Consider the following 27,632-nt stretch of genomic DNA (forward strand, 5'->3'; position numbering starts at 1 on the left):
GAAATGACCAATCTACAAGCTCACAATGTGTTGTTGAATTTATAGGTCTGCTATTTTCACAACTTTGTGACACTCTTGTATGATGGAAGTAGGCCAGAGCCAGAGCTGTTTCTTCAAATGGCTGTCCAGCACCGAGACGAGACTGTATTTGCATCTAAAATGGTGTCAAAATTGCCTCTCATAATTTCCATGTTTCAACCGGGGAAGAAGTAGAAAAGGCACGCAATAAAATGCCCCTCAATTACTGAGATGCAGATTCGCACGGGACTAGTTTTACCACGTGGTGAAATACAGTAGGTAATTTGTGGGGGAATTTTTACTTCACAAATGACTGACATGGCGCATTCGCACGGGATTAAGATCACAGATGTCCTCCGCAATTATTACAAATGACCAGAGGTCCCCAGGTAATAGGCTGCTAATCCCGTGCAAATAGGGCTTAAGACTAAATCTAAAATGCCTGCCAAAAACAACACTGGTTCATAGTCGAATCTGACCTCTCAGAATTGAATCATCGAATAGGTGACTATTCGATGATATATTACTTTACATCATAGAGCAATTCTTTCATTAGCATCATCACCATTATCCTTAGTTTTCTGTCTTTTCTGTTTTTTATAGAGCCAATAACCGACAGGAGCCAGGACAAGACCAGCAGCGACAGTGAGGCCTGCCAAGACAAGTCCTATTATCAATCCCAGCTGGCTTCTGTCCGTATGGCTGTGGTCGTCCTCTGTCGTTCCCTCACATCCTCTCTTCTTCCTCCCTCTGCCTTCCCCCTCCTCCTCCTCCTCCTCCTCCTCCCTTCCAGCTGTGTGACCTGTGGAGCAGAAGCAGATTAGCAGATATCAGGGATTCGTCTTTCACAACGTTTTCGAGGTGTAGTGCAGGAAATATGATCCGCCGTGAACACGGTTTCAGAGTGTTTGTAAACTGAAAGCAGATTTTCTAACAGACTTGATGACACCTGTCGTCTCCCTCCCGACGGTTTACACCGAGGGAACCACCACAGATTATTGTAAAAGGTTTGAAAGTCTGAGGCTCGATCCAAAAACGCTTTTACACAGCAGAAAATCACGTTGCTGCTTGATCCGAAACTGTTTAACACAACAAAAAGCCAAACCACGGCATGATGATGTAGTTTGATCCGACACTAGACTGTTGCTCTAACGTGCCGTTTTTTTAATCCTAGGTTAACCGGATAATAAATTCATAATCGGATAGCAGATTGCCTACTCGGGTACCCGGGTACTCGGGTAACCGTGCACATCCCTATTTCAGGGCCCCCAGAATTCCTAGCAACGGCCCTGGGTTCAACCACCACATCAACAACAACCAGTAGCTGCACCAAGACTCTGACCTGAGACATCCACGTAGTAGACGGTCTTCTTGACCGACCCGGTGGCAGAGCAGGCGTACACCCCTGAGTCGTCCGGCTTCAGGTTCTTCTTGACCAGAGAGATGTTACCGTGGCTCATCCGACAGTCCACGGAAACATCTGGCTGTCGGTCCCTCACGCAGGAACAGACCGGACCCTCAGCATCCACGGTCGCGGGAAGGTCACAGGCCAAAGGAACGTCATCTCCAGGACAAGCTGTGATGATCTCATCTGAGAGAGAGGGAGAGACAGAGGTTAAAGTACAGAAGTCAATCAAAAACATCTTGTTTACGTTTCGTTTTTATCTTAATTTAAAGGGATAGTTCACCCAAAATTTAAATTTCACTCATGATCTCCTGCCCCTCATGTGGACTAAGGGCTGGGAGAAGTTTCAGAGTCCTCCGTGGCTTCTCTGAGTTACAGGGGGTCTCGGCGTAGCAGTGCATGTCCATATAACGGTTGCAAATGGATACCAACTGTCTTCGTAACAAAAAGACACACCAAAAAACATCCAAATACCTCCATGCTGCTCGTATGTAATGTCCGTCTTGTATTGAAGCCCCGACATGAGAAATTGTCCCGAAAAAAATAGATAAGTCTATATTTCAAGCTTGTTTTGTAGCGGAAGCTTCTCGAAGCTCCTCTTCCCGATTCGAGGACGGACAAGAGCTTCCGCTACAAAACAAGCTTGAAATATAGACTTATCTATTTTTTTCGGGACAATTTCTCATGTCGGGGCTTCAATACAAGACGGACATTACATACGAGCAGCATGGAGGTATTTGGATGTTTTTTGGTGTGTCTTTTTGTTACGAAGACAGTTGGTATCCATTTGCAACCGTTATATGGACATGCACTGCTACGCCGAGACCCCCTGTAACTCAGAGAAGCCACGGAGGACTCTGAAACTTCTCCCAGCCTTTAGTCCCCATCAAGGGCGTCAGTTTACTTTGAAAAGTTGTGGGGACAATGACCAATTTGCGCATCTGTGTTTTTTCCTTTTTATAACATCTATGCGCATCGAGAGTGAGTGAGAAACAGAGAAACAGCGGGTGCACCAGATGATTGCCAACCGGCAAAAACTGAAACGAGACGGTTATAGAGAGGAAAAACACAGAATATAGCCAACATGTCCAAAAGACTTTGTCCCGTTGTCACAACGTGAGTGAGGAGGGATCGGATGGTCGCTCAGGTTTAGTGATGAGGAACTGTCTCTGTCAGCAGCTGCTCCAGACAGACACGTTACTAACTTTATTTTGAAGGGACAGATTAGATGTTGATTTTGTTAACAGTGACTTTGCACCCAAACATTAAGCATCGGGTGCTGTCTCATCCGGTGCAGTCGACCCCGCGTGGAGGCTCGCGTGCTGCCGCCCTTCAGTTCGGCGTCTGTTCTATTTTTCACGCGAGCGCCGTTGTCAAGCTGGATAGACGCATCGTACCAGACAGGAAGTCGGGCACAGAAAAGGCGAGAGAATCCGGTCAATTTTCAAAATAAAATGATGATTACCGGTAATGAAGTTGTTGCTTGTCCGTCTATAAATATTTGTCAGTTGCGTCTGCACACGAGACACACACACACATCCATACATACAGAGCTTGAGACAGACCTGTGTGTGTGGAAAACCGAGTACAGACGAGTGGAGTCGATGTTTTTCCGGCGCGGAGAGAGAGAAGCTGCTCCCTGTGTAACCAGCCAAACTGCGAGGACGCGCGCAGCGCGCCGCTCCGGGCTGTGAGAAGTTGAACTCTTTAATCGCAGCTACATTGTTGCGAGTTGGCTCCGGCTGAAGCTCTGCGCCGTGCCTTTATATACAGTCTATGCGCCGTGCACACTGTTTCAGCTGCCTATTTTGTCATAGTTTATCAACGTTTTTTCGTCATTCTTCATTAGGATAATGTTAAGTTAATTTTGTGGTGGGGACAAAATTGTTCTTGACAAAAAGTGGTGGGGACATGTCCCCAGCGTAAATGACGCCTATGGTCCACATGAGGGGGAGGAGATAATGAGTGAAATTTCAATATTTTTTTTTATTTAAATCCCTGTAGCCAGACTGATCCGACTCACCTACAACCAGAACTGTGGTGTCCCTGAGGGACTTGGTGCCAAAGGAGGTGTCTGTGACAGAGTGGTCGACCGTCCCATTGGAGACGTGACACTCGTACGTCCCAGAGTCACTTGGTGTCACACTGTTTATGGTCAGTGACACGTCAGTGTTGTTCCCATTCTTCTTCTTCTCCTCCTCCAGGTTCTTCACAGACACGCGTCCTACGTATTGTTGAAGTTGATTCTCTACGTCAGGCCGGTCGCCGCCGCGCCACGAGTAGACGTAGCGCTGATGGTCGCCATCAACGTACCACTCTGCAACTCTGACGCTCCCGGGACCGAAACACGTCAGAGTGACGTCATCTCCAGTGCGAGCGATGATGGTCTCAGCTGACGGAGAGAGAGGAACACAGAGCAGAGAGGTTCAAGTACAGAAGTCAATCCAAAACATATGGTTGATAATCAAATCAACTTTATCGGGTCGAGTCCTGTCGGGACCGACGAGAACGTTACACACAGGCCAGAGCTCGCGCTGGGGCGCCAGCTGTTCGGTGTGCGCCACAGCGGTGGTGCACGTGACGTTTAGACCATAATAACAACAACAAAAACGTGTGTACACTCAAAACTGAGCTGAAAATGAAACAATGAGTCAGTTTTGCACCAATCTGTGGAAACAGCCTAAACGTGAATGAATGAGAACAACAGTTGTATCACTGAACTACTTGAGGATAAAAGTAATGACTATAACTTAATGTTTGTGTTGAGGCATATTTACCATTTTAACTCTGTTTTTACTTCATTGTTAAACCACAGTGGAGGCTAAATATGTGAAACAGTTATTTATTTATTAAATAAAGTAGCCTGATGAATTTAGAAGCACTTTTTTTGTCCTTCTTAAACCGTGGTATCGAATGATAGTCAAGAATCGTGGAAATTTACCACAGGAATTGGCTGGGATGTGTTGTGTTTCGTTAATATGGGGATCGATACCTATTGTCCTGGGCCAGTGATCTGCAAATTTCCCTTATTGTCTACCCCTGTACACACAGAGATACACAAATACATACACAGTACACTCACTCACACACACAGCCATACGCAAAGCCATACACCCACCCGCCCACACACACACACTTACTGTATAAACCTGATCTGGAAAAACATATGGTCCCTGCCCTAAAAATATTTCATTACAAACAAAATCAAATAAGTATCCCTCAAACTCATCCATCATATCTATCCCACCAGTCTATTTATGCTAAGATATAAAAAAAGACATTCTGTAAACAGGCTCCAGAACATCTTCATCACCATCTCTTCTGGTCATGTCCGCACCTGCAGATCTTTAGGAAAAATGTAACCACTTTCATCCATCAACATATTGACAAAAACTTTGTTTTGGACTATCAAAATGTATTGTTTAGTTTCTTTTCAGTCCCGTCCTCCAAAGCTCATATCCACAACCGGAAATTCACTAATCAAACTCTTTGTATTCACCGTTTCAAAAAGGAAGTCAAACAATACATCAATATAATTAGTCAATCTGAAAATAAGAAAGCCATAAAGACCCTGATATTATTCTCCTTGTTTTCATGTTTTTTTAAATGATTTTATTTGTCTAACTTGTAGGATCTTTTTTTTTCTCTCCTGCACTCTATAATGTTATGTAACCCATCTGTAACCCCCTCACCTCACATATTCAATTGTCATGCTTTATTTGTCTATCACAATAATGATAAGTTAGTCCTAAGTTAGCTGGCTCAGGCCTGCTAGCCTGCTAGCCGCGCTAGCTGCTGCCAAGTCTCCTTCTCCTTCTTCTCCTCTCTCTCAGCAGCAGTCAGGACCACAAAGAAAAATAAATACATATACATAGTCTGGGTGAAGCGCTGGAGCAAATACCGACCATCACTGACAACTAAAGACTCAAGTATTGAGTCTTTAACTAGCGTTGTAAGTGAGCTAGCTCGATGCTAACCGCTACGGCATCACACCGTCTTCCACAACACAACAGCATGACAGCATAACGACATAACACCGGAGGCTCCCAGTGTTGTTGGTTGATTAGAAGCTATGATCGATGTACTTAAAGGTTGGGTCTGGAGGTTTGTGCCCAAAAATAAACATATGACGATAGCTAATGACGGAGCTACGAGCAGTATGGGGCTTTCAGGCCTGCTAGCCGCGCTAGCTGCTGCCTTGTCTCCCTCTCTCTCTTTCTCAGCAGTAGCAGTCAGGACCACAGAGAAAAATAAATACATATACACAGTCTGGGTGAAGCGCTGGAGCAAATACCGACCATCACTGACAACCAAAGACTCAAGTAGGGAGCTACTAGGAAGGCGTAATGATGCGCTGGCTCGATGCTAACTGACTACTAGCTGTAGCATCCACAGCTAGCACCGTCTTCCCAGCACAACACACAGCACAGTGGTGTTGTTAGAAGCTATGATCGATTTACTAACTGTTACCTTGAGCGACGATAGATGCATTCAGGCAGAGAATTGCCAGAAAGAAGACGCTGACGGCCATACTACTAACGACAGCCATCGGATTCATCGAAGACCTCTGCAAGTCTGACAGGGAGGCTCGAGCAGCGCTGTGGCCGAAGATGCAACAAGAACGGGCGGCTGGAAAATGACCTTACGACAGAGGAGGGGACTGATACATGGATGGACAGACTCACTTGAAGAAAAAAAAAAACACCTGAGGTGTACTGGTAGTTAAAACCTAATAAGCATTAAACAGGCTCTTAATTTCCCCCGTGATAAAAGGTTGGTTTGCTAAGTTAATTTTTTTCTGATATTGAAGGGACACTGCCCACACATTTTCTACTTCCGTTTCACTTCTTACTGTTCACTACAATTGCTAGTTGTGGTTTAAAATGAATGTTGATTTTTTTTTTTCCTGGCTGTATTTCCTTGAATGCTAGGGGCTTAAGAGATGTCACTAAGAGAAAATCAATTTTTTTTATTTTGTAAGGGCGAGAAAGCAAACTTTATTTTATTACAAGAAACACACTCAAAACCGGATGATGAAAAATTCTGGATTAATCAATGGGGAGATAAAATCTTTTTTGACCATGGCTCCACAAAATCATAAGCGACTCCCAATCAGGATTTAAGATAGATCCATTCACAACAACATCCGTTTGGTGATCGATCTCCTGGATTATAAACATTTAATAGATGATGATGACTTTATTTTATTCCTTGATTTTTATAAAGCCTTCGACTCTATCGAACACCCCTTTATTTTTCAGTGTTTAAAACTTTTAGGCTTTGGGAACAAATTTCGAACCACCATAGAGTCTCTTTATGATAATGCAAATAGCTCCATTTCATTACCGAGAGGTAGGCCTACATCACCAAGATTTGCTATCAAACGTGGGGTCAAACAAGGCTGCCCGATCTCTCCATTCCTCTTTATAATTGCCAGAGAAATGCTGTCTATTTTTATTAAAAATTCAGATATTGCTCCTTTAAATGTTATGGGGCTACCTGTTGTCATTAGCCAGCTGGCAGACGACACAACCATCTTTATGAAACACCTAACTGAGACCCCCAAGATAATACAAGCTATGAATATGTTTTCCAATGCCTCTGGGCTTAAACTTAATTTGAACAAATGTGAGTTGATGCCAATTCATCAAAGTGATTTAACAGAAGCATACAACATTCCTATAAGATCAGTTGTCAAATATTTAGGAATACATATATCTAAAAACCCAACCGAAAGAGAACATTTGAATGTGTGGAGAATAATAACTGAATGTCAAACTAAACGTAATTCCTGGTTGTTGAGACATCAGCTTACTGGGGCGAGTCTTTCTTACTAAGTTGGAAAGCATATCGAGATGTATCTATCCAGCGTATTCGTTGGCCATTCCTAACAGAGCCATGAAGAAGGTCAACCAAATTCATTTTGATTATACATATATATTTGGAGAAAAAAAAAGCACTATATTAAGAGAACAGAAATGACCAAAGAATACAAAGAAGGGGGCCTACAGGCTATCGATTTTGATTTCATCAATGGAACACTGAAAATAAAAACTGATAAAATCTTTCCTTAACAATAAGAGCTTCTGGTATCATATCCCCAGAGAAATTTTCAAGAAGCTTGGTAGTATTGATTTTCTATTCCGGCAGGCTGTACGCTGTCCAACGCAATGCTGCCCTCCACAGGTCATAACCAACAGAACTACTTAACTAAATCCTCTCATACAACCCAGCAGCACTGCCCTCCCAAAGGAGTCTGATTTTCCCCCTAATGTAAAAACACCCAAGAAAGAAATCACAGTAAGACCCAGATCACACAGATCCACAAACAGCTGTCGTCTCTGACTGGAATAGAGGTTACACAAGAAAAAAACACATGAACCACCGTCTCCAATTCTCCACTCACACAACCCATTCTCATGTTTACCTACTTTTAAAACAACTCACCAGACAGCAATGCCCCACAGCCTCAGCCTAGTTAAAACTACTTCATCCTTCCACCCAAACACACTTCTCCATTTTTTTTTTACATACATTTTGCTGAGGGTTGCAAACAATAACAATGCCTTCCCCTCTGCTCCTGATTCCACTCATTCTGCCACTGCAACTCATAGATATACTCACACATTCACTCTTACCCATCAAGACACTCAGATCTATATTTTCTTTAGACAGCGACTCTGTCAGCAACTTCATTTCCCTCGACCCCGAATGCTGTTTGTTATTTCTTTCCCCAACTGCCAGTAAATAGGGTTTCTATAAAACAACGCTACCGATGCCGTCGAGAACAGTCCTTTTTTAATGACTCAAAATACAGCCTTCCAAATGATTACACACATCTCATCCTCCTGTAGCCCACATGCTGCACACTGCTGTATATTAAATGACCAGCAGATGTCAGTACTCCCAAATTAACTCAAAGGAATTTAAATCGAAGGCAACTGGACTTGGTTATTTGTCTACACCAGTCTCAACTAGTCTCACTCTGGGATCCACATTTTCTCATGGTCATTAAGACCCACTATTATAGAATTCAAACCAAGATTTTTTTAAAGCCTTTAAAAACTCATTTTGCTCTTTATTGAGTAAGTGCATGTCAGAGCACATGAATGAAACTGAGGAGTTACCATGACAACTGCATGTACGGAAGTGAATAAAGAAATATCAAACTGCACAAAATGGAGACCAACAAAACAATATATCTGACTTCTAATGCATCTCTGCATTCAGAGCATGTTCACAAAAGTGAATAAATATCAAATTACACAAAATAAAGACCCACAAAACAAAACAAGATTCACTGCATTCAGGCCACATTAATAAGAAACTGATATCTTTGCATTCAGAGCAAATGGAGCAAATAATAAGAAAGTGAGGAGGAGCATTACAACTGCATGTGTTCACGTGTCTCGTGTCTTTCAAAATAAGTTATTTTTCAAAATAAAAGACATGTCCAACATCAGATGTGCATTAAATATTATTTACTTTTTTGACCAGCTGTCCGCGACCCATCCAGAACGGGTCTAGACCCACTTTTGGGTCCCGACCCACCAGTTGAGAACCACTGGTTTAAGACGTTTCACCTCTCATCCAAGAGGCTTCATCAGTCCATGTAGCATCTGACCAGATAGGCTACTATAACTACTATGACCTGGACAAATGAGAATATGCACAGGTTCCCAAAATGAAGTGTTAAACTGGCTTCCTATGATCAGCCCAGAGCGATTTAGTCCAGTTATTTTAAGACAAAATGGAAGTCAACCTTGAACAAACTGCAACAGAAGCAAACTCAACTGATTCTGTGCTTGCCCAACACTGGAACTACATGTGATGAGACATGAGTATCTTGCAGCAGGACTTCCACTTCCCCATGAGGTGTAGTTCAGTTTCGCCTGCTATTTTCAGATTGCCTTCTTCTCTGTCACTGCTAGCCTATCTATCAACCAGATTTGAGTCAAATTAAAGCAGAAGTGAGTGATATATTTGTGTTAATATAAGTCTTAAATAGTTATATCTTCCGACAGCAATCACTTACATAGAGTGTTTGGACTGAAACATGGGTCTCTCAGTCCCTCTGCTCTGCTCTGAGCCGAGGAGAAAACATTTATCGTATCCTACAGTTTTTATCCAATGAGGAGAGAGAACGGCATGCAGGGCTGTGTGTGCAGCCAAGGGATGTGCCTGAATGTGGTGACGTAGCGACGAGGACTGTTATGGTGCGTTCAAGGAAACTCGTATTTTTCCGACCGTGAAGTGGTACCAGTTCGATCTGGTACGAGTTCACCGGTCGGAAGTTACGAGTGGCCGTTATAGTGACTTTCACCGGTAAAACAGGTCGGAAAAACACGAGTGGGTTGCCTGGAACGCTACAAAGTCGTAAGTTGTGACTTGAAGCTGTAATTTACGATTTCAAAAGCCTACCTGGAACGCAGCATTAGCGAAAACGACCGGACCACTTACTTCTGCTTTAAATAAATATATACGCTATATCAGCATTCTGAAAAGAAGTAATCTCCTCCCCCTCATGTGGACTAAGGGCTGGGAGAAGTTTCAGAGTCCTCCGTGGCTTCTACTCGACTCATTTTAGAATCAGTTCCTTAACATTTTTAAGGAACTGACTCTAGTGAGTACAGTCAGAGACGTTCTAATATGAGCACAGTCACTAACTGAGCCATGTGTGGAGAAATGGGACTAATGGTGCGTGCACCATAAGCCCCAGTGACTGTTGCTGTTGACTGAGCAGCGGGTTACGCTTACCCAGTCTACTTACCAAGGCGGGAGAAAAAGTAGTTCCTAAAAACTGCATGTCATTTAGACAAGGTCTCAATAGTTTAGTTACTTTCCACCATGTTCCTGTTAATGATCAATATCCTTTATTTAACCAGGTAAAAATAATAATAATAATAATAAAAAAATAAAGGATACTGAACTGAAAGATTAATTCGACACATTCACGGGGCCTCGTCACTATCACATCATTTCAAACGTTCAATCGACACAAACACGAATAACATTAAACATAAATAACATTAACGTTCATATTTACCCCATTGTGCGTTGCTGCAGAGTCACTTAGGAGAGTGAGTCGTTGTATTCTTCATAATGGCGGACTAATCCAGATCTAGATGAAGGCTTCAGTCCACGCACTCCCAACACAATCACATTTTTCTTCTTCCCTCTGTTCCTTGAACCTTTTTTTTTTGTCTATGAAACGAATAGTCACATAATAATCCATCTTCATATTTTCCAGCCACTGTTTAACAACTCACCATCAGCTCTTGGCCCCTTTTTTTCTTTTCTTTTTTTTAACCGACGATTTTAGAGTAAAATGCTCCCTTTGTTTCTGCTCTCGTCGCATCTTTTCTGTGCTGTACCATTCACCTTCTTTCGTTTCCTCCTGCATTTCGAAAAAATTTGCTAAACGGTCTTCTCTTTTTTTGTCCCCCACTGTGATGACTCAAACAGGCCTAACCGCAGATATTCAGCCTTGCCGACCGCAGCCCAGGCAAGCAGCGCCTTCCTCCTCCGCAGTGACGGTTGGCCCAACTCCAACCCCTCCCCCACACTCACGGTCTGACTCACAACAATTATTGTCGAATGACTTGCTCTGCTCTCTGTTGCTTTACTGTGTCTGTGAACATGTAGGCCTACAGGAGCAAAAGAAAAGAAAGAACAAAAAGTTTAAGAAACTGAGAAGTTTACTGTGTTTTGAGTCCGTCCCCCTCATAGTAGTAGGCCTACACCTTGTGCGTGTTGAAAGTAAACGGTAGCCTAAATTATCGTTTCAACAACATTTTGTTGTCAAGGTAACGTCGTCTATTCATATATGATCTGGACCCTCACAGACTCTCACACTCTGTGGCTTATTTAGGTCAGTGAGCGTTCAGGGCTTGATGCTGTGTTCCTTACAACTCGGAGCTCGTGTTTTCTTGAACGCACCATGAGTGGAACTGGGCCATAGATATTTATATATGGGCGGTGTGACGCAGTTAGCAGAGTTGGCCTTCTGATTGGTCTGCTGTTCCACCAATCAGAGCGCTTCTCCCCATAGACGATCTAGCCTTGCATCATCCCTTTCAGAAGGTAGGCCTACATGTCCCAGATTTAAAGGGATAGTTCAACATTTTGGCAAACTGGCCCATTGCCATAATCCCTATAGTCATAGCAGTAGGTTCGTTACCTTTAATTGTAGGTGTAAGCTATTTTCAGTACGGCGGAGCGCAGCAGCTGGCTGCTCAGAGCTACGCTATGGAGGCTAAGGGAATTTCTTGGTTTCCCTCATTAAACTAATCAAATACAAAATCCCAAAACTCCACAGCGCTTTTGTAGACAAGTTGTGAGCTGCACAACCACCACGCTATGACATAATGACGGAACGATACGAAACGGAGCCGTTTTCGAGGTAAATTCATACAAAACCGCTGATGCGCGTTGCGTTCAGGGACAGTTTTTCAGCAAGCAGTCTCCGTATTTACCCTGTATTTACCTCAAAAACGGCTCCGTTTCGTATCGTTCCGTCATTATCTCATAGCGTGGTGGTTGTGCAGCTCACAACTTGTCTACAAAAGCGCTGTGGAGTTTTGGGATGTTGTATTTGATTAGTTTAATGAGGGAAACCAAGAAATTCCCTTAGCCTCCATAGCGTAGCTCTGAGCAGCCAGCTGCTGCGCTCCGCCGTACTGAAAATAGCTTACACCTACAATTAAAGGTAATGAACCTACTGCTATGACTATAGCGATTATGGCAATGGGCCAATTTGCCAAAATGTTGAACTATCCCTTTAAAATAGAAAGGGGAATAAGACAAGGATGCAGTATTTCACCAGTTCTCTTTATTGCAGTCACAGAATTATTAGCTATAGCTGTTAAAAGTTCTAACATTGAAGGTTTAGTCATTAATAACAACAAGTTAATTATAAGTCAGCTTGCTGATGATACAACACTCTTCCTAAAAAACAAGGAACAAATACCACTGGCTTTAGAAACAGTAGAGCAATTTTCCCAAGCATCGGGTTTGTACTTGAATTTGAGCAAATGCGAACTCCTGAGTATTCATAACTGCTCTGATTCCTCACTATATAACATACCAGTCAAAAATGACATTAAATATCTAGGTATTTGGATTTCTAAAGGGTCAGACACTAGTGATAAAAAGAATATCCAAGACAATGTTGATAAATGTCGAAAAACATTAAATAATTGGCTACAAAGGGATCTAACATTGTTTGGAAGAATAATGTTAAAGTAGAAGTAAGTGATATATTTGTGTTAATATAAGTCTTAAATAGTTATATCTTCCGACAGCAATCACTTACATAGAGTGTTTGGACTGAAACACGGGTCTGTCAGTCCCTCTGCTCTGCTCTGAGCCGAGGAGAAAACATTTATCGTATCCTACAGTTTTTATCCAATGAGGAGAGAGAACGGCATGCAGGGCTGTGTGTGCAGCCAAGGGACGCCGTGAATGTGGCGACGTAGGGACGAGGACTGTTATATGGTGGTAATATGGTGTAACCATTCTCAATATTTAGGATTTTGATCAATATTTCTACTGTCCCACTTTAGGAAACATGCCTTCCTAAAGCGGGACAGGTGGTTCTTCCTAATGTGGGACAGTGCTTTTCCAGGTAAAACTAATAGGTTGAACAATGACAATGGTTGTTTACATTGTTTTATTGTTATAATGCATTGTTTTGAATATTTTACAACAAAAGAAAATTATATTTATTAACTGGAAGTGGTCATAATACTGTTAAAGGGGTAAATGGCTCTGAATTTTTTTCTTTCTTGTTTCTAAATCTTGTCTTTTTTGATCATGTTCATGAAAAATGTTTGAGTTTAGAAGTAATCAAAGGATAGCACATTACTGATTAATTAAATTATATATATTTCAGATCACAGTGGAAAAGAAGAGTAAGGCAATGAGACAAAATCAGGGAAAGAAAACATGGGAAAAGAAAGGAAAAGAATCAAGCAAGTGAACTCAACCAGTGGAAAAAAGACAGGATGAGGGGAGACATTACTGAATAGGGAGATCACTGAGGATGGTGGTGTCCCACAATTGAGGTTGTTGACCAGGGCTGGGAATGACCCTAAGTCCACTCTTTAGCGAAGGGTCAAAGGTCACCTCCACCACACAATTGGTAGAAAACCATTAAAGCAGAAGTAAGTGGTCCGGTCGTTTTCGCTAATGCTGCGTTCCAGGCAGGCTTTTGAAACCGTAAATTACAGCTTCAAGTCACAACTTACGACTTTGTAGCGTTCCAGGCAACCCACTCGTGTTTTTCCGACCTGTTTTACCGGTGAAAGTCACTATAACGGCCACTCGTAACTTCCGACCGGTGAACTCGTACCAGATCGAACTGGTACCACTTCACGGTCGGAAAAATACGAGTTTCCTTGAACGCACCATAACAGTCCTCGTCGCTACGTCACCACATTCACGGCGTTCCTTGGCTGCACACACAGCCCTGCATGCCGTTCTCTCTCCTCATTGGATAAAAACTGTAGGATACGATAAATGTTTTCTCTTCGGCTCAGAGCAGAGCAGAGTGACTGACAGACCCGTGTTTCAGACCAAACACTCTATGTAAGTGATTGCTGTCGGAAGATATAACTATTTAAGACTTATATTAACACAAATATATCACTTACTTCTGCTTTAACACTATAGAAGATGAAGCAGAACTAGGACAATAAGTGATATTATTGAACACTGGTTTGCAATCTAGCATTTATCATGTAAATTAAGATGACTTTTAAACAGACTTTTTAGTGTCCCACATTAGGAGCATGACTGTCCCACATTAGGGAACAGAGATTGCCGCAAAAAACTTTGCAATCAGAGTTGAAATATGTATGGTATTTCTTTTAGGAGTGTGATATCAGAATTTTCTCTTTGGATTCCATTAGATCACAACCTAAGGATTTCAGAATGGTACAGGATGTAGATTGAAAGTGTTTGCTTCATATCACAATATAGCCTACACCAGAAGTCTAAATTGCAAAAAATGTCCCACATTAGGCGAGTTCACCCGCATCAGACTTCGTGAACTGATGCTGCTGCGGCATGTTGGCCAGGGAAACTTAGTCTGGTCCGGAGCTCTGTACACAATCTCTTTTCCTAGTTGATTCTTTTATAAATACATTTTGGAAAATTTTGTAATTGAAAGTCTCCTGCGTACTTCATCAAACGAACATGCGAGTTCAAGGACTGGAACTCTTCATTATCGTTTCAACAACATTTTGTAGTCAAGGTAACGTCGTGAGAGTGAGTCTATCTATTCATGTTTACAGCATCTGGACCCTCACAGACTCTCACACTCTGTGGCTTTATAGTCCAGGCAAAATAGCGTTTTACGACAGTCTAATTGTAACAGAATGTTTTTCACCACACATCATTTCTTTGAGGTGTCCAGAACAACATACTAAAAGTCCTAAGAAATCCTAGTTGAGGAAATATGTTTAATTCTCAAAGGAAGAAAATAAGCCTATCCGGGTGTATTTTGGGCATATTCCATTAGTGTATTGCTCATTTGCATATTCAAATTCATTTTCCAAGAAACTTGTAATACAAAAATTTTTACTTTTAATGTCTATTTTCATTGTGTAAAATTTCATTGTGGTAGGAGTAAAGGAAAAAAATAAGCCTATTCGGGTGTATTTTGGGCATATTTGATTAGTGTAAGGCTCATTTGCATATTCAAATTCATTTTCAAAGAAACTTGTAATACAAAAAATGTTACATTTCATGGATACTTTCATCATGTAAAGTTTCATTGTGATAGGAGTAAAGGAAAAAAAATAGCCCCATTGGGGTGTATTGTTGTCGGCACCATAGACTTTATACAGTAAATAATGATGCAAATTAAACATATTTCCCCAACTAGGATTTCTTAGGACTTTTAGTATGTTGTTCTAGACGCCTCATAGAAATGATGGATGGTGAAAAACCTTCTGTATGTGTGTGTGTGTGTGTGAGAGAGAGGTGAGTCAGCTAAGGGTTTTTTTTTTGTGATGAACTCATGAGTCATCATCCCTTGTGGTGGCAATCTAACCACAAAAAAAGTCATCTCCAACTCGTGGTGGTGTGTAAAAAATGAAACACCCTAGGCCCACAAAAGGGGTACTACTACTATATAAAGGGGATTCAAATCGATTTTATTGCAGCCCATGAAAGTTGTCATAATTTTTATTCCTGTTTGACATTTAAGAGATTTCATGAATATTTTAAATTTGTTAATGAAAACAATACATTTGGGGGATGATTTCAGAACTCTATTCTTGTGGATGAAAAATTTGGCTAGACAGAGTTAATCATTTCTGTTTTCCAAAATCATACCAAAAGTGACATCGTCTCTCGAGATAAAAGCTGGAAACAATACGATACGATCTTTTCAGTATTCGAGTCTATTGAAGATGGAAGCATCAATCAGCTTCTTCTGATCAGTTTGGGACATAAAATCCCTTAATTCTGGATAAGATTAAGTTGATAAAAGGCTGATTTAGTGGCTGGTGGCTGTTGAAGGTCAGGTCTGAGCAGTGAGCACACCAAGTAATGTAAAGTAAAGTAGTTTTGGAAGTTTTGGTGAGTCATCGAGCCTAACTAGGTTCTTTGTAACTGTAGAGACTTCCTCCTCTTCCTGCTGCTGCTGCTCACAGGAAACGCTGCCATGGCCCAGTTCCAATCCGCCACCATAAAACCTCAGGCTGACTCACTGACTTCAGGACCAGAAGCCGTTGGAGATGACAGTGCCCAAATATTTAAAAGTGCAGACTCTCTCCACACAGGCACTGTTAAAGCGGAAGTAAGGGGAATGTTTGTGTTAAAGCGGAAGTAAGGGGAATGTTTGTGTTAAAGCGGAAGTAAGGGGAATGTTTGTGTTAAAGCGGAAGTAAGGGGAATGTTTGTGTTGAAGCGGAAGTAAGGGGAATGTTTGTGTTGAAGCGGAAGTAAGGGGAATGTTTGTGTTGAAGCGGAAGTAAGGGGAATGTTTGTGTTGAAGCGGAAGTAAGGGGAATGTTTGTGTTGAAGCGGAAGTAAGGGGAATGTTTGTGTTAAAGCGGAAGTAAGGGGAATGTTTGTGTTGAAGCGGAAGTAAGGGGAATGTTTGTGTTGAAGCGGAAGTAAGGGGAATGTTTGTGTTGAAGCGGAAGTAAGGGGAATGTTTGTGTTAAAGCGGAAGTAAGGGGAATGTTTGTGTTGAAGCGGAAGTAAGGGGAATGTTTGTGTTGAAGCGGAAGTAAGGGGAATGTTTGTGTTGAAGCGGAAGTAAGGGGAATGTTTGTGTTGAAGCGGAAGTAAGGGGAATGTTTGTGTTGAAGCGGAAGTAAGGGGAATGTCTGTTTTGAAGCGGAAGTAAGGGGAATGTCTGTGTTAAAGCGGAAGTAAGGGGAATCTTTGTGTTAAAGCGGAAGTAAGGGGAATGTTTGTGTTGAAGCGGAAGTAAGGGGAATGTCTGTGTTAAAGCGGAAGTAAGGGGAATCTTTGTGTTAAAGCGGAAGTAAGGGGAATGTTTGTGTTAAAGCGGAAGTAAGGGGAATGTCTGTGTTAAAGCGGAAGTAAGGGGAATGTCTGTGTTAAAGCGGAAGTAAGGGGAATGTTTGTGTTGAAGCGGAAGTAAGGGGAATGTTTGTGTTGAAGCGGAAGTAAGGGGAATGTTTGTGTTGAAGCGGAAGTAAGGGGAATGTTTGTGTTGAAGCGGAAGTAAGGGGAATGCTTGTGTTGAAGCGGAAGTAAGGGGAATGTTTGTGTTGAAGCGGAAGTAAGGGGAATGTTTGTGTTGAAGCGGAAGTAAGGGGAATGTTTGTGTTGTGTTGAAATATACTTCTCTTCTGCTTTAAAGCAATTCAAGAGAGACTGGATACGTTAGATGAGAACACCAAATTGATTTGAATAAAGCAAAAATTCACATTTCCTTTTCATTCATGATCCTCACACACATTGGCCTGACAGATTCCAGATCATTTGAGTCCCTTCTGACGTTTCACCAGTGTTGAGAAAAATAACAGCAAATTGACTGGTTGCATGTTTTTTGCACGGTCTCAAATTTTAGGGGCAACATGCCTCCATTTAGGGGCAGACTGGAGACCTGGTAAAATAAAGAACTGCAAAAAACAAAACAAAACAAAAAGTAGAAGAATTTTCACAACTCGGAGCTCGTGTTTCCCAGTTGCCCTGAACGCAGCATTGCAGCTGTTGTGAGTTGGTTAGACATGTTCAAAGTATGCTCAAAGATAATAACCGTCTTTGGTATGCGGTTTGTAACACAGCCATGAGCACTACACTGGAAAGCGCCTCCTGGTGGAGGAATATGGGAATTGCAAAAGTGCCCAAGAACTGACATCTCTGCATTGTTGGTGAATGAGCAAGTGTGGTATTTTCTTTTTTGTCATTTAAGTGTTTATTTATCTTTCAACAAATAATAAAATACATACAAAAGACAACAGCAAACAGATAGAGAGAAAAAAAAATATAGCCTATATAAAAATAATAAAAAAAGATCAAAAAACAAAAACAAACAGGCAGTCAAAACAAAACTACAAGGACAACACCCCTCTGTACCTTTGTATGTTTGTGATTATATCAATTATGATGTGATTCAACATATGCTTATTGTGACAAGTCCTTGATGTATCGAAAGAAATAGTCCCATACTGCAAGTGTGGTATTTTCAATCATTTAAGGACATTTATAGATCACCCATGTTACAGTTTTTCTCAATTACTTTGACACAATTCCTGGAACAACTCACCATTTTCTCAAATCTTCACACACAATATTAAAAACTCAAACCCAACAGTACAAACATCTAACTTCTGGGTCCCAATCAGTTTTTACCCCCAGACAATATACACAGAAGCTGTCCAAACACAGACTACATGAGTGCTTGTTACACACAGGAGGGATTAATTCAACACACTGCCACCAAAATGTCAAGTATACTTGCAGAAAAAGGACCCTGACGTGAGTTGTGAGTTTTTTTTTTCGTTTTTTTTTTTCAGAACTTTATTAAAATTGTGCAAAACAATAGAATTCAACACGACAACAAATATTATCACCAGGGGGTTACATGCATAAAGGCATTTTTTTTTTTTACAGATTGCATTATAAAAATATGTTGTAGAGAGCACATAGGTTTAAGGTCTTGATAGCTTTTGTGTTATTAGATTTTTCAATGGTTTTAATACACTGCTTGACTTCGTTCTTACAGTTTTTTTCAATTGCTAACAAGCAGTGGTCGAAACTGAAGTCACATTTTCAAAACTCTTAACACAGTTTGCAAAACACAAGTCCATGTGGACCAAACTGTGAATCACTTTTCATTGCTTTCACACTAAATGCATTCAGTGACCACAGTCACCAAAATGCATATGGACTCTTTTCTCAGTTACTAGTTCACCACCTGCAAAACACTAGACTTTTACAACACATTTTTCAAATACTAACACACTTTGTTCAAAACAGTTCAAAACACAATCAAAACAGAATGATGGGTGGGTGGGAGGGAGGGGGGGGGGCATGGGGAATTTCTGTTGCAGGAACATTGAAATATATAAAACATCAAATCAAAAATATTGTATTGAATACAAATAAATAAAAATATTACTGTATATAACTCCAAACACAGGTGAGGTTAGTTTCCAGCTCAAGACCGATCCAGGTGATCTGTGTTTGGCCTCATTAGAAACCCTATAAAAGGCGGAGCGTTTCTGGTTGTTTTTTATTTGGAAATCTGGATCAAAGAGCACCAGTTGAGGTTGGTAGAGAGAGAAGAGTGGCCAGGAGAGGAAGAAGAGGAAGGAGAGGAAGACCAAGAGTTGTGTTGTGTTGTTTTTTATTTACATTATCTCTTGATTTGTGTTCTATATCTCTGGAGATTCTGCATTTTGACGTAAATTGCTGCATTCCTGATTCATTCTTGTTGCAATATATTATCTAGAACACTCAAAGTGCAAAGATATTGCAGTATTTATTTTTATAATAAAACTGATTTACTGATTTTGAAAAAAAAATCATTCAAACTTCAAAGATCAAATTTATTTCAAGTAATGTTCTTTGTTGTTAGTGTTTTGTAGTTCAGTGTGCTAAGAGTGACAGTGTTTGTTTCCAAAGTGACACTATGTGCTAGTGTTGTGGTTGAATGAGCTTATTTTGAGACATGTATGAAGTGTTTTGTTGATGAGGCACCGTTTTGTGGTTGAGATGAACTGTTTAGCTGAGATGCCTGATGGAAATGCTGGCTGTGTTAAGAGTTTTGAACATGTGACTTCAGTTTCGACCACTGCTTGTTAGCAATCGAAAAAAACTGTAAATGTAAGAAAAAAAGGATTTTGATTTGTGTATCTACATTTATGAATGTGTCATTTTGATAAAACTATAATAAGATTAATAATGATGTAGTACTGTCTAACTTTGGTAAATGGAAAGACAGTGAAGCCAAACAGTACATTTTCAAAACAAAGGGAAAAATCTGGCTCAATAGAAAGAGAAATCAAATTACAGACATCTACCCAGAAACTGGTAGGAAAAGGGCAAGACCAAAACAAATGAAAGACATCTTCAGGGCATCCCAAACAAAAAGAGCAACTTGTATCTGTGACCTTTTTAAAACGTGAAAAGAAGACTTTAGAAGGTAAATTCTGTGGATTATTGTGAGTTGGTTCAGAGCACTGGAAGAAGAGGTCAACAAGCGCCTCCTGGTGGAGGAATATGGGTTTTGCAAAAGCACCCAAGAACTGACATCTCTGCATTGTTGGTGAATGAGCAAGTGTGGTGATTTCAATAATTTAAGGACATTTCTAGATCACCCACGTTAACAGCATCATTGAGGACCCCTTACAGATAAAGACGAGTAAAAAAAAACAACATTTTCTACATGAATGTTTCAATCTACATTTTATAATAAACTAATTATAAGTGTAATCTGATATGACCAAGACACCTAAAAACAAAAACACGACCGTTTTCATCAATTTACAAGCACACACATAATGGGCTCTATCCACAGCTCCACTACTTCCTGAACTTAAACCAGCTCCTTTATTTCCTGTCTTACATTATTGGACCAACTGATTAATCCAGGTGTGTCTGACCATCGTTGTGAGGTCAGACACACTATTAATACAACTGTTAATTAAATAAAAATAAGCATCAACCCCTTTAGTCTGTTGGTGTTCCCTCTGTACGACTCTTAATGCTGAGAAAAACTAAGTTGTTAATACTGGAGATCCTCGTTCACGTGAATAAATGAAACTCAGCTTTCACAGTTTATACTAAACACAGTTAAGTGTCTGTCTGGTGGAATAAAGGCTGAACATTTGTTCCTTGTGAACACGGTGACGACACACAGGTGTGACCACTTCATCCAAACACAAACAGAGGAAAACAATCACATGTTGTATAAATGTTTATTTTATTATAAATAAACATTAACAATACAGGCTTTGGCAAAAAGAAAGAAAACTTTACTTAAACTCAATTTGAATTTGGTTCAGATATATAAAGTAATACTTCATCTAAAGGCACGTAAAAGTGTGTGTGCATATGTGGTGCTGGCGTAGTTCTGCATGATTTGATGAAAATGTGCGATTGCAATTACAGTAGAAAATATAGCGATTACAATACTGTGAATGAACAGTGTCATGAGTGTCCTTGCTTGATTGTCAAGGACAACAGAAAACAATTCCTCAACTCAAACGCAGCCTACACACATTAGGCAGCATTTTCACAGTATACAACTGCTTTCCAAATAACTTACTATTTAAAATAGCCTCAATAAATAAATAAACACAAGTACCTATGGTCCAGTGTGGAGGGGGGGGGGTGCAAATCGCAATCGCTTTTTTGCGATTCTGTACAGTAATTGCATAGTGATTCTATCAGTCATGCAGCACTGAGGTGGAGTCAGTGCTCTCTGGTCCTCTGACCGTTAAGTGTCAATGTGCAAAACAGCTTCACACAGTGTGAAACCGCCGGTAATTTCATTCTGCTGGTCGCAGCAACATGGACAGTGCTGTTTGTTTTGTGCGTGTAGGTGCTGCATGATCGATAGACAGACAACGTCCCTTAGTCCCTTAGTTTAACATTGTAAATAAAACTTTTGGCTCGGACTGATGCGTGTTTTTGTTTCATTCTATAAACTGTAACAATTTCTCCCCAAAAATGACAACTGGTCAAAAACATAATGCAAAGCAAACAAGTTGATATTATAGATTTTCTTGGTACGATTGTTGTCGGAAATAATCAATTTTAAATTTTAAATCTGCAGCAGCACTGATTGTTTACTTATTTATATGTTATAGTTCTACGATTTTCTACTAAAATAAAGTCAATCATGACTTTTTCTGTGTTCCCTTATTTGGAAAAGTATCGAAACACATGTTGGTACTGGTATCGATACCAAAATGCTGGTATTGTGACAACACAAAGTCACATTTTGCAGCGAGGTTGATAGTTGAATCAGACCTGTTGGTATTGGAGGTCACCTTCTACTTTACATCACAGAGCTTCTTCTTCACCACCATGACGTTGTGCTTCAAATCAGGTTTTCCTGGGGTCTTCTATAGTACCAACAAGCAAGGACACCAAGAGCAACAACAAGTACCGATGCCAGCAGCCCCCACCGACTTCTGTCCGTGTTGTTGTGGTTGCCATCGTCACCTGGTTCAGTCTCACATTCTCCCTTCTCCCCTGCAGCTGTGGAGCAGAAACAAACATCAGGATCAGCTGTTAGTGAGCAACAGAACAGACTCTCTAACAATAAACGATTAATAAATTAATTGTCAACTATTCTGATAATCTATATAGTGTCATTTTTTTTAAGTGGGGTTGTATGATCTACAAATAGCCCCTAAGTACTTTAATTGCAGTAGAAGACTCTCTGCACTCCTCCCGTTAGCAACACCAGCCCATAATAGCCCTGCCCAGAGATTTACAACATACAGACCCAAAGAAACGGCCTATTTTCACGGCCTAAAAGACGTTTTACCTGAAAACAAATACACAGTTCCATTGTTCGCTATAATATAATTTTTTCCAGCCCTTCAAAGTGCAGGAAAAACACAGTTTTTATTTGGAGCTAACCAACTGCTGATCGGTGGCGCTAACCCTGGGCGGAGGGATACGTGAGTTGGTTAGGTCCAAATAAAAACTGTGTTTTTCCTGCACTTTGAGGGGCTGGAAAAAATTTTAACTCAGAAACACATTATGCCCGATTGATGTTCATCTTGAGGGTTCTCGTCACCGGGTCCGAGCAAAGTGTGGCCGGCAGTTATCAACTGGGCACATCAACGTTTGTGCAGCACCGGTGCGCGTTGAGTCTGCATGGTAGTAAAGCTTTGCACGGACACGTCTGCGGAGCCCGTTCCGCCCGACTGACTGACTGTCTGTTATGAGCAAAACTGCAAGACACTCACAGTGTTCAGTCACAGCCATCACACTGACACAACTGCAACAGTTTTGCCTTCTGATGCTGCATGAGATAGGAGACAGCTGCAGCTGCTGACTGAGAATTTTGCCAGCAGCACACATTACAGTTCTTTCTGAAATAGGCTACTGATAATGTTGTAACTTGCATGAAGCTTCACTTGATAAACACAACACTTAATACTGCAGTGGTTCCCAAGCTGGGGGGCGCATGGCCATTGCAGGGGGGCGCGGTAAACCGGCTGCGGAATCGCTGCGAAGCTCCGAGCAACGGAGATCATGTGGAGCCGGAGCCCTCACATCATTACATTTGTCAATTACTCATTTCAATTCGATTCAACCGGTTTTTTTTTTTTAAATTAGGGGGGTAACACCAGCAACATATTAAAAAAAATTGACAGCAGAGAAGAACACCTCCTTTAACCCCTGAGCAAGTCAACAGTTAACCTGCAGGAGCTGCAGTTAATCTGTCATCATGATAAAATAGGATCTCCATCTGGTTCTTGATGAATATTTAGCTTTTTTACTTATTGCTCTGACTCACAGTTCACGTCAGCTCAGGTGATCTGCAGGTTGTTGTTTCACGTCAATGCTACGACGTGCGCCCCGTGTGTGCGTGTGTCTGTGTACAGCGCACACACACACACACACACACACACACACACACACACACACACACACACACACACACACACACACACACACACGCGCGCGCACACACACACACACACACGCACACACACACACACACGCTGCATCCACAGCAGCCGGTCCATGTTCTTCACGCCGTAGACCAGTCAATATATGCGTATTACCTCAGAATAAACGACACAAGCAGCTCAGTGTTTCCACAGTCGGAGTTTTCTCCTCCTTTCTTAGCGGAGTGACACCAGGTCGCTCTGACACTCTGCTCCACAGCAGCTACATGAAGCTGCTGGAGCCTCCTCTGTCTCCTCACTGACCTGCTGCTCCTCTGGACACTCAACCCTCCGCCTCCGACATGAATTAAAGTACTTTGCTGGGTCTCGGTGCGAGGCTTCTAACACATGACGACCCGACACAGGCGAACGGACCGGGCCGGACTCGTCTCGCTCCACACGCACCGTCAGGCCGCGTGCAGGGCTCCAGACTGCGACTAAATGGTCGCATTTTGCGACTAAAATTTGATACAGTGCGAGTAAATTTTTCATCTACTCGCGCATGTGCGACCAGTAAATTTGCAGATTTTATTATTTTTTTTAATGACCACTGTGATTGGCTGTGTGAAAAGAAACGTGTTTCTCTTCTCTACATCTCGGAGCGGAGGAGAGGAGGGTCGACGAGTTTGATGCCAAGGAGGAGTCCGTGCACATGTGGCTCAGTCAGGGTCAGCAGACAAGGAGGCCAACAAGGGCTGGCCTACAGGATGGGGGGGGTCTGTTCTAGGATGAGTTTACCACAAGTGGTGTGTCTACTTGTTCTGTTATTGGTCAGTGTAGCCTAAACATTAACTTTATATTTTCAATATTTAAACTGTTGCACAATAAAATGTGAATTTAAAACATTATAGTTTCTGCATTTATGCAGTATTTATCAGTAATACAGTGAAAATTAGAGGAAATGTGCAAATTTACTTTGCAAGTCGATTTCGGTGTGCGCCCCTAAATTTTCTGCTTGCGCTCCTAAAATTTTAAGTTAGGGGCCACTGTGCTCCTAGTCAAAAAAGTTAGTCTGGAGCCCTGGCGTGTCGGATTTGATAGCGCGGCGGTGCGGAGAGACGCTGCTGAGACTCGCCGCGGCTCGCCCGGTCCAAGTGCTGATTAGAGCGGCAGGGATCAGCTGCGGTGACCGCCGTGTAGCGGTTCTGTTGCGATGACGGACCCGGTGGAAATTGGGGGGTGACAAGCTTCTGTGGCGGCAGTGTCATTATTACGTGACGCTTAGGGAGACGTTCAAAAAGTAGCGATAAGAGTACCGTTAGTCCAGAATCTTAACGGTACTCTGGTACCGACGCAATTATGGACCGGTACCAAAAAGTACCAGCCCACGGTATACATCCCTAGTCGACAAGCGCTTCTGCGCTGTGTGTGTGTCTCGCGCGCGCTGTTTAGAGACTGACAAAAACGCACACACAAGCTGTAAAGTTGGCTCGTCTGACAGCTGTCATTTGGGAGGTGAAAGCAGGGTTTTCTCTTAATTGTCCTGGTTGATGGAATCACTACGAACTGTAGGAATATTGTTACACCAAAAAAGTTTGGGTGCTTGAAAATACAACGAAAAGAATACTGGTACAGTAAAGAGAAAAAAAAGAGAAAAAATGTTCATATCAGCCAAGAGAAAGTTTGGGAACCACTGAGTTAGTATGATCTGTTTTTTCCCTTTATTGTTTACTATTAACAAATTTCCTCATAGAGATGGGAAATAGGCCACATGCCTTATTTTTTGTGATGGACTGAAATTAAGTTATGAGAATGAAAAGTATAATGTGAATTATTAACAAGACAGGACAAGACATCATTCATGAAGGTTAATCGATTGTGAAAATAATGGTTAGTTGCAGCTCTAAGAATCAAATCAACAACCAGGAAGTGGTAGTGCACCAAGACTCTGACCTGAGACCAGTACGTGGACTCTCTTCTTGACCTCAGAGTATTTGTTGGAGTTGTCCAATGTCCCACTGGCGATGCGACACTCGTACACGCCAGAGTCGTTTGCCTGCAGGTTCTTCATGCAGGAATAGACGGGGTCCTTGTGGCCGTATTTGTTCCAGTGCAGAGCATCGAATGGGACGTTCATGGGAACATCACAGGTCAGAGCGACGTCGTCTCCAGGACAAACTGAGATGATGTCATCTGAGAGAGAGAGAGGTTAAAGTACAGAAGCCAATCAAAACATCTAGTTTAGATGTTTCATGTTCATCTAAATGTAAATCCCTGCAGCCAGACTCATCTGACTCACCTACGACCACCAGAGTGATGTTCTTCATGGACTTGGTGCCATAAGAGGTTTCTGTGACAGAGTGGTCGATCGTCCCGTTGAAGATGTGACACTCGTACGTCCCAGAGTCGCTTGACCTCACGTTGTTTATGGTCAGAGACACGTCAGTGTCCTTCCTCTTCCTCTTCTCCTCCTCAAGATTCTTCACAGACACGCGGCCTTCATACGATAGAAGCTGGTTTTCTGTCTGAGGCCGTTCATGCTCACGCAATGAATACACATAGCTCTTATATTGGCCACTCCTGTACCACTCCACAGCTTTGATCGGGATGTGGCCAACGCACGGCAGAGAGACGGTGTCCCCAGGAGAGGCTACGATGTCTATGGTCACTCCTGATGGAGACAGAGAGGAAACAGAGCAGAGAGGTTAAAGTACAGAAGTCAATGTTTCCCAAAGGAGTCCTCTCCTAAGTGCCTCAGTCGCAGAGATTTTGGTTCATGCTTTTGTTTCATCCAGATTAGATTACTGTAATATTCTCTTTTCCAGCCTACCACACCGTAGCACACACAAACTACAACTTGTCCAAAATACAGCTGCCAGAATACTTACCAAAACTAGGAAATTTGATCATATAACCCCAGCTCTAATCTCACTCCACTGGCTCCCAATCAAATCCAGATCAGATTTCAAGTTACTCCTACTGGCCTACAAATCCCTACATGGACTTGCACCTCCATACCTGTCACACCTACTCATCCCATACACTCCCACACGTGCCCTCCGCTCACAGAACTGTAACTACCTCATGGTCCCCAAAGTCAACAAAAAATCAGCAGGTGGATGAGCATTTTCCCACCGTGCCCCACTCCTCTGGAACCGGCTCCCGCATTCCGTCAGAGATGCAGATTCCATTACCACTTTCAAATCCAGACTAAAGACCCATCTATTTTCTCAAACATACGGTATAGCCTGATAGCACATTTTATTTCTGTTCTGTTGTTCGTTTTGTTTTTGTTTCATTTTTGTTCTTGTTTCGTGTCACTATCGTCACTGTTTCTGTTGTTGTTGTTGTTGCTGTTCTGTCATGTTGGCCTAATTGTCATCTCTAATTCTCTTCTGTGTGCGTTGTCCTGTAAAGTGTTCTGAGACCATGTTTTGGTGATTTTACACTTTAAATAAAGGTGAATTGAATTGAATTGAGTTGAATTTCAACATTTACATAGGCTAGGCCTACATTAAATTACACACCTTCCTTAAAGCAGAAGTGAGTGATATATTTGTGTTAATATAAGTCTTAAATAGTTATATCTTCCGACAGCAATCACTTAGGGTGTATTCACACCTGTTTAGTGCGCACCCTGGTGCGCACCAAATGTTAAAATGATACATTGTTTCATTTTTCAGTTAGTGCGGTTGCGTTCACACCTGCTTTGTATCACTCGGGACCAAACTTGGTGAGCGTCACGTCTCCATGACTACCGGTTGGAATCTGGAAGCGCTGATTGATAAAACTTTCATGATGGAGACTCCAGTAGGGCCGGTTGTTAGTAGCTCTGGTCATTTATTTCTATATTGTTTGCATGTATAACTCTGTTTGGTACTTCCGGCTGGTTTCCGGTTGCGTTCACCCAGCTCGGTCCCGTTAGTTCCCGGACGGTTAAACGTTAAACACGGACCTCCGCTGCTCGGTAACCAGCTGCTCCGCGGACCCGAGGGACGGACCCGCCGACCTGAGCGGACTCAGCGGACACACACCGACCGGCTGCCCCGCTGCTGCTGCTGCTGCTGCTTCGTTTGTGGGGACAGAGCTCCGCAGCACCGGGCGGTCTCCCCGCTGCGTTAACCCGTTGTCAGCGACTACGGGAG

At 42.0% G+C, this 27,632-nt stretch overlaps 1 protein-coding gene across 1 annotated transcript; it reads right to left on the reverse strand.

Moving 5' to 3' along the window:
• Positions 1 to 1,122: 1,122 nt before the first annotated feature.
• On the reverse strand, positions 1,123 to 26,655 carry LOC311001560 (uncharacterized protein; the record flags this gene model as incomplete). Its single annotated transcript, XM_083992644.1, has 6 exons — positions 1,123 to 1,609; positions 3,447 to 3,815; positions 22,052 to 22,120; positions 25,441 to 25,680; positions 25,787 to 26,158; positions 26,628 to 26,655. 6 exons carry the CDS (start codon positions 26,653 to 26,655, stop codon positions 1,326 to 1,328), a joined length of 1,362 nt encoding a protein of 453 aa, XP_083848770.1. The 3' UTR covers positions 1,123 to 1,325.
• Between the last annotated feature and the right edge of the window lie 977 nt (positions 26,656 to 27,632).

This window comes from Trachurus trachurus, assembly GCF_905171665.1.
Source record: "Trachurus trachurus genome assembly, chromosome: 18".
Classification (NCBI taxonomy): domain Eukaryota; kingdom Metazoa; phylum Chordata; class Actinopteri; order Carangiformes; family Carangidae; genus Trachurus; species Trachurus trachurus.